At 48.7% G+C, this 14,471-nt stretch overlaps 1 protein-coding gene across 1 annotated transcript in view; it reads right to left on the minus strand.

The window, feature by feature from the left end:
* Nucleotides 1-787: 787 nt before the first annotated feature.
* ANAPC4 (anaphase promoting complex subunit 4) overlaps nt 788-14,471 on the minus strand; it is a 43,685-nt gene continuing 30,001 nt past the window's right edge. The window contains exons 20-28 of the mRNA XM_062212634.1: nt 11,540-11,633; nt 8,994-9,091; nt 8,377-8,438; nt 8,259-8,297; nt 8,057-8,158; nt 5,179-5,253; nt 4,245-4,418; nt 2,306-2,429; nt 788-1,123 (exon numbers count right to left, since the gene is read on the minus strand). Coding sequence (XP_062068618.1) covers nt 896-1,123; nt 2,306-2,429; nt 4,245-4,418; nt 5,179-5,253; nt 8,057-8,158; nt 8,259-8,297; nt 8,377-8,438; nt 8,994-9,091; nt 11,540-11,633 — 996 coding nt within the window. The 3' untranslated portion in view covers nt 788-895. The remainder of the gene's footprint in view (nt 1,124-2,305; nt 2,430-4,244; nt 4,419-5,178; nt 5,254-8,056; nt 8,159-8,258; nt 8,298-8,376; nt 8,439-8,993; nt 9,092-11,539; nt 11,634-14,471) is intronic.

Below are 14,471 nucleotides of genomic sequence, written 5' to 3' on the forward strand. Positions count from 1 at the left end.
CCAGAGAGCTACCATGACTGTACCTACACGGACAAGACACACCTGGACACCGCTGACTTGGAGACTCGGAGCGCAACACCAGGAACAGTACGAGAAGAGAGAATGATGTGGGCGTCAAGCAGTGTTTTGCGATTTATAGTATAAAAGGCAGTTGGGCTTAGTATTACATTAAACCAGTATCATTTATGTAAAAAAACATGATTTTGAAAATACTCTAGAAATCCAAAATGAACTAGAAGGCAAGGCAGGAAAATAGCAGTAACGTCTGAGTTTTGCAAATACCATATCTGGGGCTGGTGCTGTGGCGTACTGGGTAAAGCCATCGTTTGCAATGCCAGCATCCCACATGGGTGCCGGTTCTAGTCCCAGCTGCTCTACTTCTGATCCATCTCTCTGCTATGGCCTGGAAAAGCAGAAGATGGCTTAAGCCCTTAGGCCCCTGCTCCTGCATGGGAGACCCAGAAGCTCCTGGCTTCTGGCTTTGGATCAGCGCAGCTCCAGCCAATGCAGCCATCTGGGGAGTGAACCAGCAGATGGAAGATTCTCTCTCTCTCTCTCTCTGCCTCTCTGTAACTCTGCCTTTCAAATAAATCTTTAAAAAAATACCATATCTATCAACATTTCCAGTGGTGAATGACTACAAAATGTGATTGCCTGATAGAGGAATAATTTTTGCTATCTTTTGGCAGAAAAGATTAAACTTTTTCTTCCCCTTCAATCAGTTCTTTCCTTAAATATTAGGTCTGCACACAGTGCCCGTATCACTGAGCAGGAAAATATGAGAAAGTAACATCTACTGTTTATTTCTTTGTTACACAAAGAAAATTCACAGTGGTCCAAGCCCTGCTCCTCCGCCCTGGGCGCCGTAACAACACCCACCCCAGCGGCAGGGCCGCTACGCGTCCAGCTCAGGGTCCAGCTCCTCCACTTTGATGACGACGTCGGGAGCCAGCGCGGCGGCGCCAGCCTGCTGGCTCTCGGCCTCGGACTCAGACAGCACCTCCTCCTTTATCTTCACAGCCTTGCTGCCCGCCTCCTCGTCGTCGTCCGAAGACTCATCCAGCTCCCACTCGTCATCGATGTCCATTTCAAACACTCTCACGTGGCGCAGGTTTGAGCTTAACTAAAAGGAAAGGGCCGGAGAAGGAATTTCTAATGAATGGCTTACAGGTCAGGCCGCAGAGATCTGGAGCTGGAGGGGCAGGTTTGGGCAGCAGTTCAGATGCTGCCTGTGGGGACCAGAGTGGTGCAGCAGGTAAAGCCGCCACCCGCAATGCTGCATCCCACATGACATGGGGCTGCTCCACTCCCGAGCCAGCTCCCTGCTAAAGCACCTAAGGAAACAACAGGGCCCCTGCACCCATGTGGGAGACCAGGATGGAGTTCCAGGCTCCTGGCTTCGGCCTAACCCAGCCCCAGCTGTTCTGGCGACTTGGGAAGCGAACCAGCAGATGGAAGATCTCTATTTCTCTCTCTGTGTTGCTCTGCCTTTCAAATAAACAAATGTTTAAAAAAAAAAAAAAGATGCTGTTTGGGACACACATATCCCACAGCAGGGTGCCTGGGTTCAAGTCTCAGTTCTGATGCAGACTCTGCTAATACAACGCTGGAGCCAGGAACTCCACCTGGGTCTGCCGTGTGGGTGCCAGGGGCACAAGTCCCTCCACTGCCTTCCCAGGCCACAGCAGAGCTGGATCAGAAGAGGAGCAGCTGGGACAGAACCGGCGCCCACATGGGATACTGGCACCACAGGCGGAGGGTTAACCAAGGGCACCAGGGCAACGGCCCCGTGTCCTTCGTTCTTGTTAGTTTGTGTTTATCTACCTGAAAGGCAGAGGGTCAGGGAGGGAGATGGACTTCCCATCTGCTAACTCACTTCCCAACACCTGGGCTGGGCCAGGCCAAAGCCCAGACCACAGAGCTCAGTCCAGGTCACCCACATGTGTGGCGGTGACCCAACCCCAGAGCCAGCACCTGCTGCCTCCCAGGAAGCACTGGCTGGATTGGAAGCACAGGCAGGGGACTGGCCCTTGACATGGGATGCAGGCATCCTGAGTACCAGCTTAAACCACTGCACCACAAAGCCCAACCATCGGCTGTCATTCTGTATAAAGGAATCGCCACATCCAACAGTGGAAATTTCACGAGATTATTAAACATCCAGAAGCATTAACTACTTTCTCTGCGCACGCTCCGTGAGCTTTCTCAGAATAGGAGAACTCAACAGCTAAGGTCACTACACGGCCCACATCAGTAAAGCTGAGTCACGGTCTCCCCCGAAGGAGGAAGACGTGCAGACACTCACCACGCAGGACACTTTCCGGAAACCATTCCCAGCGACGTACTGTGCTTTCATGCTTTCCAGCAACCGCCAGTGCTTCTCAAAATGCACAGCGCGCGTGGGGATGACGCCGCACTGCTCGTCCAGCCTGCGGGGAACACCGAGCCCGGTCACCATCAGGGTCAAGTCCCGGTCCAGCTTCTCCCATCACCCCACTCCCAATACAATCCTAGCAGTCACTAGTGTGATAGGCTATTCTATAAAAATCCTGCAATTCCAAAGTTGGACAGATCATCTCAGCAAGGCTTTTTGATTCCCTGCCAAGGAAAAGCAAATAGGTACATTTTTACATCAGTTAAGGGAACTGGGTACCAAAAAACCTCAGTCAACTAAAGTCATCGCTTAGAATTGGTTACGTGCTTTCCACACAGGAACTGAGGTCCTAATTTCAGAAAGACATTACTAAAGGCAAATCTAAAATAATTAACTCTGCCACAAACTAGGGTCAATACTATTCTCAAAAAGACAACTGATGGCCGGCGCCGTGGCTCAACAGGCTAATCCTCCGCCTCACGGCGCCGGCACACGGGTTCTAGTCCCGGTCGGGGCGCCAGATTCTGTCCCGGCTGCCCCTCTTCCAGGCCAGCTCTCTGCTGTGGCCAGGGAGTGCAGTGGAGGATGGCCCAAGTGCTTGGGCCCTGCACTCCATGGGAGACCAGAAGCACCTGGCTCCTGCCATCGGATCAGCGTGGTGCGCTAGCCGCAGCCCGCCAGCCGCAGCAGCCATTGGAGGGTGAACCAACGGCAAAGGAAGACCTTTCTCTCTGTCTCTCTCACTGTCCATTCTGCCTGTCAAAAGAAAAAAAAAAAAAAAGATGGCCGGCACCATGGCTTAACAGGCTAATCCTCCACCTTGAGGCGCCGGCACACCGGGTTCTAGTCCCGGTTGGGGCGCCAGATTCTATCCCGGTTGCCCCTCTTCCAGGCCAGCTCTCTGCTATGGCCCGGGAAGGCAGTGGAGGATGGCCCAAGTCCTTGGGCCCTGCACCCACATGGGAGACCGGGAGAAGCACCTGGCTCCTGGCTTCGGATCAGCAAGATGCGCTGGCCACAGCGGCCATTGGAAGGTGAACCAACGGCAAAAAGGAAGACCTTTCTCTCTGTCTCTCTCTCTCTCACTATCCACTCTGCCTGTCAAAAAAAAAAAAAAAAAGACAGCTGAAGGCCACCATCTGCAGCGCTGGTACCCCATACGGGCGCCGGTCTGAACCTCGGTTGCTCCACTTCTGATCCAGCTCCCAGCTACCGCACCTGGGAAAGCAGCAGAGGATGGCCCAAGTCCTGGGACCCCTGCACCCACGTGGGAGACTTGGAAGAAGCTCCTGGCTTTGTATCAGCCCAGCTCCGGCTGTTGAGGACATCTGGGGAGTGAATTAACAGATGGAAGATCTCTCTGTCTCTGCTTCTTTCTAAATCTGCCTTTCAAATAAACAATTAAATCTTTTTCTAAAAAAATTCCATTGCTCATTCCAAATAATTCCATATCCTGTTCTAGCAAATACTTCTTTTTCGAAGATTGATTTATTTGAAAGTGTCAGAGAAAAAGAGATCTCTTCTGTCCTGTGACTCACTCCCTAAATGGCTGGAAAGCCAGGGCTGGGCCAGGCTGAAGCCAGGGCCTAGGAACTCCATCTGGATCTCTCACATGGGTGAAAGGGGCCTAAGCCTCATCCACTGCCTTCCCAGGTATGTCAGGGGGAAGCTGGATGGAAAACAGAGCAGCCAGGATTTGAACTGGCACTCTGATATGGGATGTCCATGTCCCAGGTGCAGGCTTAACTCAGCACGCCACTGAGGGGTGAACTAATGGAAAAGGAAGACCTTTCTCTCTGTCTCTCTCTCTTACTGCCCACTCTGCCTGTCAGAAAAAAAAAAAAAGAAAGAAAGAAAGAAAGAAAATTACCTTACAGAGTAACTCCCAGTGAACTGGTATTCGGCGGAATCTTCGCTGTCGTATACTAAAGACAATGGCAGCTGGACCAAGAGTCGGTCTCTTCCCTCCCGTCCCATTGTGTCTTTAAGAACCACCGTAACAGTTTCATCATCATAAAACTGCGCATCTAAGCAACTGTAGGTGCTGGAATTGAAACAAACGTTGTGATAGCAAAGATAATCCGGACTACTGAGAAAACGTATGAAGTAACATTATACTGACAACAGAAAAAAACAACTTAAAAAACTAAGTAGCATTCCATACAATTCACAAACTACAGCATTAGCTCATACCACAGGCACAATAACTAGGGTCTTAATCAGGTAATCATGAAAGCAGAAAAAAAATCTGTGAAGTGGGTTCACAGTCTTAGAAAACTCTTGACAACAATGCTTAGATCCTAAGCTTGGGGAAATTTCATCAACAACATTATTTATATATACCTTGAGTAAGCCAAGTGAACTAAACTGAAAAGTAAAAATAAAATTTTACATATGAACAAAAAGGTACAACAACTTCAAAGACTGTCATTAAAAGAAAAAGATTTTACATAAAGATCAATCTAGGACTGGCGTCAGCAGCCTGCTGTCCTCTGGGTGAGACGCGGCCTCTCACAGGTGCTGGTGGTGACAAGAACCTCACGCAGGCCCCTGCCCCGCACCCAGATGGGGAGCGCGGAGTGCAAGTGGCATTTATGAGACCAGGCTGCACCAGCTCCTGCAGGTAACACAGTTCTACCCAACTCAGTCAAGTCACTCTCTCTTCAGAACGCATGTGAAGAATCCTGCCTCCTGGGTCGGAAGTGACCATCTGTCTCCCTGTCACCACTACTGAGGATGGCCACGCTGCTGCACATCCACCACATGTCCCCACATGTGCCATCCAGACAAGATCCAAGACTCACCTTCTCCTGATTTTTTCAGTTGTGGCATACGTAAAGCTCCCAAACTTAACAGCAATCAGTCCATTACTTACAGATCTTGAAGAAAGAACAGGGGAAAGAGACGTTATGGATCAACCTGGAAGGCCAAGACTCTAAATGCTTCAAAGAATACGACTGCCAGTGTTGGTGCATTACCTAGACATCAGGTCCTAGGACAGACTACCATCCCTCTCTCCAGTATACTGATAATTACTGTGGACCTTAGGTAGTTCATCCTCTTCGGTAGATAAACTAACTTGGTTTAAAATCTTATAGTGGGGGAGAGGGGAGCGGGAGGAAAGGGGAGGGCCAGCGCTGTGGCCAAGTCGGCTAAGCCTGCACCTGTAGTGCCAGCATCCCATAAGGGCACTGGTTTGTGTCCTGGCTGCTCCTCTTCACATCCAGCTCTCTGCCTATGGCCTGGGGAAGCAATGGAAGATGGCCCAGTGCTTGGGTGCCTGCACCCACGTGGGAGACCCAGAAGAAGCTCCTGGCACCTGGCTTTGGATCAGCCTTGCTCCAGCCGTTGTGGCCATTTGAGGAGTAAACCAGCGGATGGAAGACCCTTCTCTGTCTCCCTCTCTCTGTAATTCTGCCTCTCAAATAAATAAATAAAGATTTATTTTATTTATTTGAAAGGCAGAGTTACAGAGAGAGAGGTAGAGACAGAGAGAAAGGCCTTCCATTAACTGGTTCACTTCCCAGATGACCACAATGGCCAGAGCTGTGCCGATCCAAAGTCAGGAGCCAGGATCTTCTTCCAGGTCTCCCACATGGGTGCAGGGGCCCAAGGACTTGGGCCATCTTCTACTGCTTTCCCAAGCCATAGCAGAGAGCTGGACCAGAAGAGGAGAGCAGGGACTAGAACCAGGACCCATATGGGATGCCTGCACTTCAGGCCAGGGCTTTAACCCGCTGCGCCACAGCGATGGTCCCCAAGAAATAAAATCTTAAAAACAAATCTTGCAGTTGAGGCTGAAACTGTGGCTCAGCAGGTTAGGCACTGCTTCTGATCCAGGTCCCCGCTAACGCGCCTGGGAGAGCAGCAGATGATGACCCAAGTACTTGGGCCCCTGACGCTCACGTAGGAGACCAGGATGGAGTTTCTGGCTCCTGGTTTCAGTCTGGCCCAGACTGGGCTGCAGTGGCCCTTCGAGGAGTGAACCAGTCGACACAAGAGCCCTCTTTCCCCACCCTCTCTTCCTTCCTTCTTCTCAACTTCTGTCAGGTCGCCTTTCAAATAAAAAAAGAAAAATCTCAGGGGCTGGTGGTGTGGTGGAGAGGGTAACGCTGCTGCCTGCAACTCTGCATCCCACACAGGTGCCAACTTGGGTTCCAGCTGCTCCATTTCCGATCCAGCTCCCTGCTAATGGCCTGGGAAAAGCAGCACAAGATAGCCCAAGTGCTTGGGCCTCTGCCACCAACGTGGGAGACCTGGATGAAGCTCCTGGCTCTTGGCTTTGGTCTGGCTCAGCCCTGGCTGTTGCAGCCATCTGGAGAGTGAATCAATGGATGGAAGATCTCTCTCTCTCTCTCTCTCTCTGGTCTCTTCCTCTCTCTCCATAACTGTTTCAAATAAATAAATACATCTTTAAAAAGAAAAGAGAAACCTTAACAGTCAACAAAGTAGCAAGAGACCTTAATTAGACACTTAGAAGTACCAAATTATTTGGCCCTGTCTTGGTCTCAAAATTTTTAAATTTAATATAAATTCAAAGTTAAAACCACTTAAAATACTAATGCTGAATATGATTAATCTTTTAGAACTTACACTTTGGATTCTCAAAACAAGGATCTGTGGACAAGGCCTCTTGTTTTATGAAAGGTGTACTTAATCCAAGGTATACCTGCCTGTAAGGAGCCCCACTAATAAGTTAAAACAAGTTTATGGGGGCTGGTGCTGTGGCACAGCAGCTGAAGCTGTCCCCTGTGGGGCTGGCATCCCACTGAGCGCCAGTTCATACCCCAGCTGTTCCACTTCCGATCCAGCTTCTGCTAACCCACCTGAGAAAGCAGCAGAAGACAGATCAACTGTGCGGACCTGCCACCCACGTGGGAGACCCAGACAGGTCCTAGCGTCAGCATGGCCCAGCCCTGGCCATTGTGGCCATCTGGAGAGTGAACCAGTAAATGGAAAACTTCTGTCTGACTCTCCCTTTCTCTCTGCAACTCTGCCTTTCAAGTAAATAAATCAACCTTAAAAAAAAGTTCATGAGATATGATAAAATGTTGGGTTTTCTGCTGTCATATTTTTTTCCTAAAAAACCAAAATATTCTATATACAACAGCTGCACACCAACACAAAATTTAAGAAATCTACCTACAAAGGAATCATACAGCTACCTAACTCAGTGCTATCATGTTGATATGAAAACAAAGACTGAGAGGGGTGGGCATTGTGGCATTAGTAGGCTGAGCCTCCGCCTGCAGCACTGGCATCCCATAAGGGCATCGGTTCAAGTCCCGGCTGCTCCTCTTCTCATCCAGCTCTCTGCTTATGGCCTGGGAAAGCAGTGGAAGATGCCCCAAGGGCTTGGTGCCCTGCATCCGCATGGGAAGAGCTCCTGGCTCCTGGTTTTGTATTGGCTCAGCTGCAGCTGTTGCAGCCATTTAGGGAGTGAACCAGTGGATGGAAGACCTCTCTCTCTGTAACTCTACCTTTTAAATAAATAAGCAATCTTAAAAAAAAAAAAAAAGACCGAGAAAAGTAAATGTTATATTAAACAGCAACTATAAAGTCACAAGGTGGCTTAATTAAAATCTGAAGTGTCTGAAGTGTTGAGAAGGAAACACTAATAAGCTTTATTAGCAAAAAGTAATACAATCTTATCTCTGATTCAAGCATCAGATTAATACTTACTGGGAAATATCAGTATGTCTCCTTAAGATGCACATTTTATAAAGTGAATCTTCTAAAATAGTAAAAAGAAGATAATGCAGATTTGAAGTTTTATTATTCCACCTGAGGGTGAACAAATTTAATGTTACAACACGGTATTTAGCTTTTGCTGCTTGGAACAAAACTGTGCTGTTAACAAAAGATAGGCAAGGAATACACTTACAGAAAAGGGAATTTGAACAATCTACGAGCACAATCCTCACTAAAACAAGAAGGAAAAAAAAGTGAGACAAATTTAAATTGGCTGCTGAATTCTTCCTCCCAACGGTAAAGAGAATTACCTCCTAGCATCTCTATATAATGGGACGCAGATGGCTTGATTCATGGATTTTCCAATTACGTCCTGTATGAAATAGATGGGAAAGCGTAGTGAGAGCGCTTCTGTGCAGAGACCCGCAGGAAGCGACTGGCCATCACAGCGCAAGCACAGCAGAACCCACTCTTCATCACCGCACTCCGTGCTCCGAACACTGCGTGACAGCTCTAACGAGAAGATGCTGAGTGGACAAGGCCCTTGGAGCTATGCACACGGCACGTTAGGGGCCATCTCCCTCTAACCCCACAATACCACCATCCGCATCCTTCCACTCCCTCGGGAGGAAAAGGAGACTCAGCTCTGAAACTGAGACCAGACCCCTTATAGGAGTTTGTTCTGGAAGCAAAGAAAACGCTAACACGCCCACACCTCCTGCAATCTCGCAGACTTTTTAAAATTCATGTAAGAAACTAACAAGATGCCTTATCAGATTGGAACATACGAAACTGCCATTTTTGTCCAAGCGTTGAGTATCAGGACTTTCATCTTGTTCATCCCAATGACGTGATCATTCAGACAAGCAAGCCACATAGTGTAGATATTTTGCTCCTACACAGAGACATGCGTTTCTTTCAAACTTACAGCTGGCTTTTGCAAGCACTGGTCAATAATGTTCTCCATCCGCCTTTTCACAAAATGCAATGATTTTCGAGGGTAATAAGGAAACAGCAAAGGACTTTCTGGTTTCAAACAAAAACAGAAAGAAAAAAAAAAAGCTATAGCAAACTGAAGATGAGGGGAGGACAGCACACGCCCTGCTGGAGCCAGCCCGCAGGTTTTACCCAGGGTGGAATCCTCACTGGCTGCTTCATTCTACTTTCACATACCTCATCCAAAACCATGGCCACCCCCGACTGACAGCCCACTAGCACTCCCCACACTAGGCACAAGCTTGGTCCAACCAAAATCCAACAACACTGTGCTTGTGCTGGCTCTTAAGAAAGGACTGTTGGGGCTGGTGCTGTGGTATAGCAGGTAAAGCCACTGCCTGCAGTGCCAGCATCCCATATGGGCATGGGCGCCGGTTCAAGTAATGGCTGCTCTGTTTCTGATCCAGCTCTCTGCTGTGGCCTGGGAAAACAGTGGAAAATGGCCGAGATGCTGGGGCCCCTGCACCCGTGTGGGAGACCTGGAGGATGCTCCTGGCTTCGGATCACCACAGCTCCGGCTATTACAGCCAACTGGGGCATGAACCAGAGGATGGAAGACCTCTCTCTTTCTCTGCCTCTCCTTCTGTGTGTAACTCTGACTTTCAAATAAATAGATGAATTTTTAAAAGAAAGAAAGAAAAAAAGAAAGGAAGAACGAACGGTTTGGGAACTCTAAGCTATATAAAGTTCAACCAAGTTCAGTCTTCTCATGCTGACACATGGGATGACCATGGCAGTCCAGTGCTGCTTCAGAAGAGTATGATTCTAGAAAACAAGAGACAAGAAACGACTCCGTGCAAATCTCACTACTGTTTAAAAGACGACTTTATCAGGGGCATGCATTCGGTGTGGTGGTTAAGCTGCAGCTAGGGATGCGGTCCCACCCTGCTATGCCTGAGTTCGAGTCCTGCTCCAATTCCAGCTTCCTGCTAATGCTGACCCTGGGAGACAGTGGGGCTGACTCAGTACTTGGGTCGCTGCCACCCATAAGGAAGACCTGGTTTGAGTTTTGGGTTCCAGCTTTGTCCTGCCCAGTCTCCGCTACTGTGGGAATAGGAGTGAATGCACAGAGATCTCTCTCTTTCTGCCTTTCTTTGAAAACGCAAAGCAAAACAAGATAGACTGACAGAGAAGCAGCGGAGCAGCCAGACTGTACTGGCACGCAGATAAGGGCTACAGGCATCGCAAGTGGTGGCTTAACCTACTGCACCATGACACTGGCCCCTCTGACTTTCAAATCAATAATTTTTTTTTTAAATGCTACTTTGTCAGTAGAAAGCAAGATATAATTTAGCATTTACTGACTCCCCACTCTGCTAGGTTCTTTGTATGTGTTATTTCTATTGCTAAGGACAGCTGTGTGAACCAAACATCATACTGTCTAATTTATGGACTAAAAAGAAAAAAACGTGGCTTAGTAGATTTATACAGCCGGCCAGTGTGCAGATGCCCAAGCATCCAATCTACGACTCAAACCCGAGCCTGACAGCAGCTCACCCTGTCCCACGGTGCTCCCCAGGCCGACGCTGCACACAGCAGCCCAGGTCCCAGCCATGCTGGACACAGTGACTTCAACTGTGCTAACACTTTAAGCTCTCAAGAGTGACAGATGCTGTGGTATCACAGACACACAGTTGGTCCTTGTCCCCAGTTCCTGAAACAGAACTCCTACAGGCCCTGGAACTCCCTGAGTGACAGTGTGATAGGAGTGCTTTTGTTTTATGGAAGCCACACTTGGCAGGCCCCCAGACAGCCTCAGGAAGGGGGCTGGTCCCGGAGAACCGAGCCTTGCTTAGAGGCTTGGGACCTGCAGCTCACTTCCCACTGGCCAATGATTTAATCAATCACCCCAGAGTCAAGAAGCCCTCATCCCTGAAACAATGGGGCCAGAGAGCTTCCTGGTCGGTGAACACACTGACACGCTAGGACCATGGCAGCTCAGCACCTCTCCCTCTGTACCTTGTCCTTCCTGCCTGCCTGCTTCCCAGTTAGCTAGTCCTGAGTTGTGTTCTTTATGATATACCAGTAAAAATAAGTAACACATTTCACTGGGTTTTGTGAGCCATTCCAGCATCATGCAACCCGAAGGGATGGAGCATTGAGGGAACCCGACCTTGCAGCCATGAACAGACGATGGGATGACCTGTGACCTGACGCGGGGTCACATGTGGAGCCTGGGCTAACCCTGGGGAGTACCAGAATTTTACACAATTATAGGTCACCCTGTTGGTGTCGAGAGGTTAAAAAAAATTCATTTTGGTGCCAGCACAATATCAAGTGTTTTTACCTAGCATGATAATGTCACATACTGTTATTTTGCTGTTTCTCTAATCAAATAAAATGGACACATAAAAATCACTCTACAGAATTTAGATCAGTATTCGGCCAAGTGTTGAGCAACACTGTGAGCTGACCTATTAAAAATCCGGTCTCAAATGAGCGTGAACACGGCCCAGGTGCCCTGGTTCCTGGAAGTACCTTTAAGGTGGCTGCTGTTCTGAAGGAAGTCATACCACTGGTTTCCTTCTGTGTTAGGGGGCGACACGAGATCGTCATCTTCGTCTTTCAGGTACTAGAATGCAGAATCAAAAATTTCAAGTTAGTAACTAAAGAGCTAGGCCCATAAAACCACCCATGCTCAACATCGATCGATTTAGTGAGTGTTTTTGTTTACTGCGAGTCTTCTGGCAGCGCATCGCTGCTGTTCTAAGTGAGGGAGACAAGATGGGATCCATGTCAAACAACTGAACAAGCTGTCAACACTAGAAGATGGTCATGCTGCAGACGAAGAGACCACAAACTGAGTACGCACCCGAGCCAATGTTAACCTGACCTAGAGAAGGCCGCCTCCCGGGTGTTAGCTGTCAGGACGCTCTGGCAGCTGTTCCTGAGTGTGGTTCGCACACCCCAGTGTCCCCGAGATGCCATCAGGGAACCACAAGGTCAATACCAGTTTGACGGCAACGCCCTTCTCACTGGCCTACGTTCACGCTGACGGTGGGAAAACCACGGGTGCCTCCGAGGGTCAACACGGTGGCCCTGATGCATACCTGCGGTTACTGTATTGTTTTTTTTGCCACAGATTCAGTTTCATTTGCCTTGGATGAAGCTATTAAATGATTGGTTTTATTCAGTCTCCGCCTGTGAGTGCAAACTGGTAACAGCGGCGTCATGGAACTGGAAGGGACACAGAGGTGTTTTTGCTGCACTCAGGTATGGTGGCTCTCCTGAGGCAAAGCACTTTGAAACTGATTTAGTTGTGAGCAAAGCCACACAGTTACATTTTGATTGGAAGGGAATCACATTTTCACTTGAGAGAATAACTGGTAGCCAAACTATGATTATTCAAACTTCAGTACTTGGCACATAGCTTTTCAAAATTACAGTGAGCTTGAAAACTTTGAGCAAAACGACTGACTGTATCTGCTGCCAATGCTACAATTTAAACTTTCAAGCAAAAACTAAAATTGTGGAAAACCTGGCACCTGCTCCTGTGTGCTCACAGCCCCACCGCACTCAGACGTCACCGGTCAGATCAGTGCTGACGCCAGTGAGCTCTCACTTCTGCCTGCCACCAGCTGAAGGCACACGGAGCTGCCTAACCAGGGAGCCAGTATTTCCACAGCAGCCAGTGCATGATGCTACAAGAGACCCACTCGAAGTGCAAGGGGGAAGAAGCCACTTCAAGCACTGAGGATGGACAGCTCACAGATGTGATTTGTAGATCCCACACTGAAACTAACCTTAAACATACTACTACTTGTCGAGGTCTGGTGTACTATCGCTAGCTACAATTACCTAAGCCACTACAATACTTCTCCCTTCCCAACTACACATCCGGGTGTATATTTTCTTTATATACTTAACAAAAACAATACACGTATCTCAGAATGCCTGAAGAAGCAGATAAAAGACTACCCGGCATCAAAGGGATTTGCAAGAATATAAATCCCAAAGACAGTCTTCAATAAATTACTTTTGTTAAATACATTATTTTCAATTCGGTATTTAAATAAAAATATTTAGAGGCCAGCAGCATGGCACAGTAGGTTAATCCTCCATCTGCAGCATCGGCATCCCATATGGGCGCCAGTTTGAGACCCGCTGCCCATCTTCCGATCCAGTTCTCTGCTACGGCCTGGGAAAGCAGTAGAAGATGGCCCAAGTGCTTGGGCTCCTGCACCCGTGTGGGAGACTGGGAAGAAGCTCCTGACTCCTGGCTTCGGATCAGCCCAGCTCTGGCCGTTGCGGCCATCTGGGGAGTGAACTAACAGAAGGAAGACCTTTCTCTCTGTCTCTCCCTCTCACTGCCTGTAACTCTACCTCTCAAAGAAATAAATAAAATCTTTAAATAAATAAATTAAAATATTTAAATTAACATGTAAGTAAGTTGGTTGTTAATTTTAAATGAACTAAGAAATGTTTTTATCCAGTTTAACTAATATCAAATAATATGTACCATCGATAGATAACAACCCATATAAACAAAAGCTCTTTTTCAGGTCTCCAATAACTTTTTATTTTTATTTATTTTTTATTTGACAGAGTTATAGACAGTGAGAGAGAGACAGAGAGAAAGGTCTTCCTTCCGTTGGTTCACTCCCTCAATGGCCGCTATGGCCGGTGCTGCGCCGATTTGAAGCCAGGAGCTGGGAGCTTCCTCCCGGTCTCCCATGCGGGTACAGGGACCCAAGCACATGGGCCATCCTCCACTACCCTCCTGGGCCACTGCAGAGAGCTGGACTGGAAGAGGAGCAACTGGGACAGAATCCGGCACCCCAACCAGGACTAGAACCCGGGGTGCCGGTGCCACAGGTCGAGGATTAGGCAAGTGAGCTACAGCGCCGCCCAATAACTTTAAAAAATGTAAAGGTAGGGCTGGTGTTGTAGAGCAGCAGGTTGAGGCCGGCGCCGCGGCTCAACAGGCTAATCCTCTGCCTTGCAGCACCAGCACACCAGGTTCTAGTCCCGGTCGGGGCGCCGGATTCTGTCCCGGTTGCCCCTCTTCCAGGCCAGCTCTCTGCTGTGGCCCGGGAGTGCAGTGGAGGATGGCCCAAGTGCTTGGGCCCTGCACCCCATGGGAGACCAGGAGAAGCACCTGGCTCCTGGCTTCGGATAAGCAAGATGCGCCGGCCGCAGCGGCCATTGGAGGGTGAACCAACGGCAAAGGAAGACCATTCTCTCTGTCTCTCTCTCTCTGTCCACTCTGCCTGTCAAAAAAAAAAAAAAAAAAAAGAACAGCAGGTTGAGCTGCCGCCTGCAACGGTGGCATCTCATATGGGCATCAGTTCGAGTCTCGGCTGCTCTACTTCTGATCCACTGCTGAGGCACCTGGGTAAAGCAGTGGAAGATTGTGCAAGCACTTGGGCGCCTGCATTCATGTGTGAGACCCAGATGGAGTTTCAGGCTC

The sequence above is a fragment of the Lepus europaeus genome, chromosome 16 (genome assembly GCF_033115175.1).
Source record: "Lepus europaeus isolate LE1 chromosome 16, mLepTim1.pri, whole genome shotgun sequence".
NCBI classification, from domain to species: domain Eukaryota; kingdom Metazoa; phylum Chordata; class Mammalia; order Lagomorpha; family Leporidae; genus Lepus; species Lepus europaeus.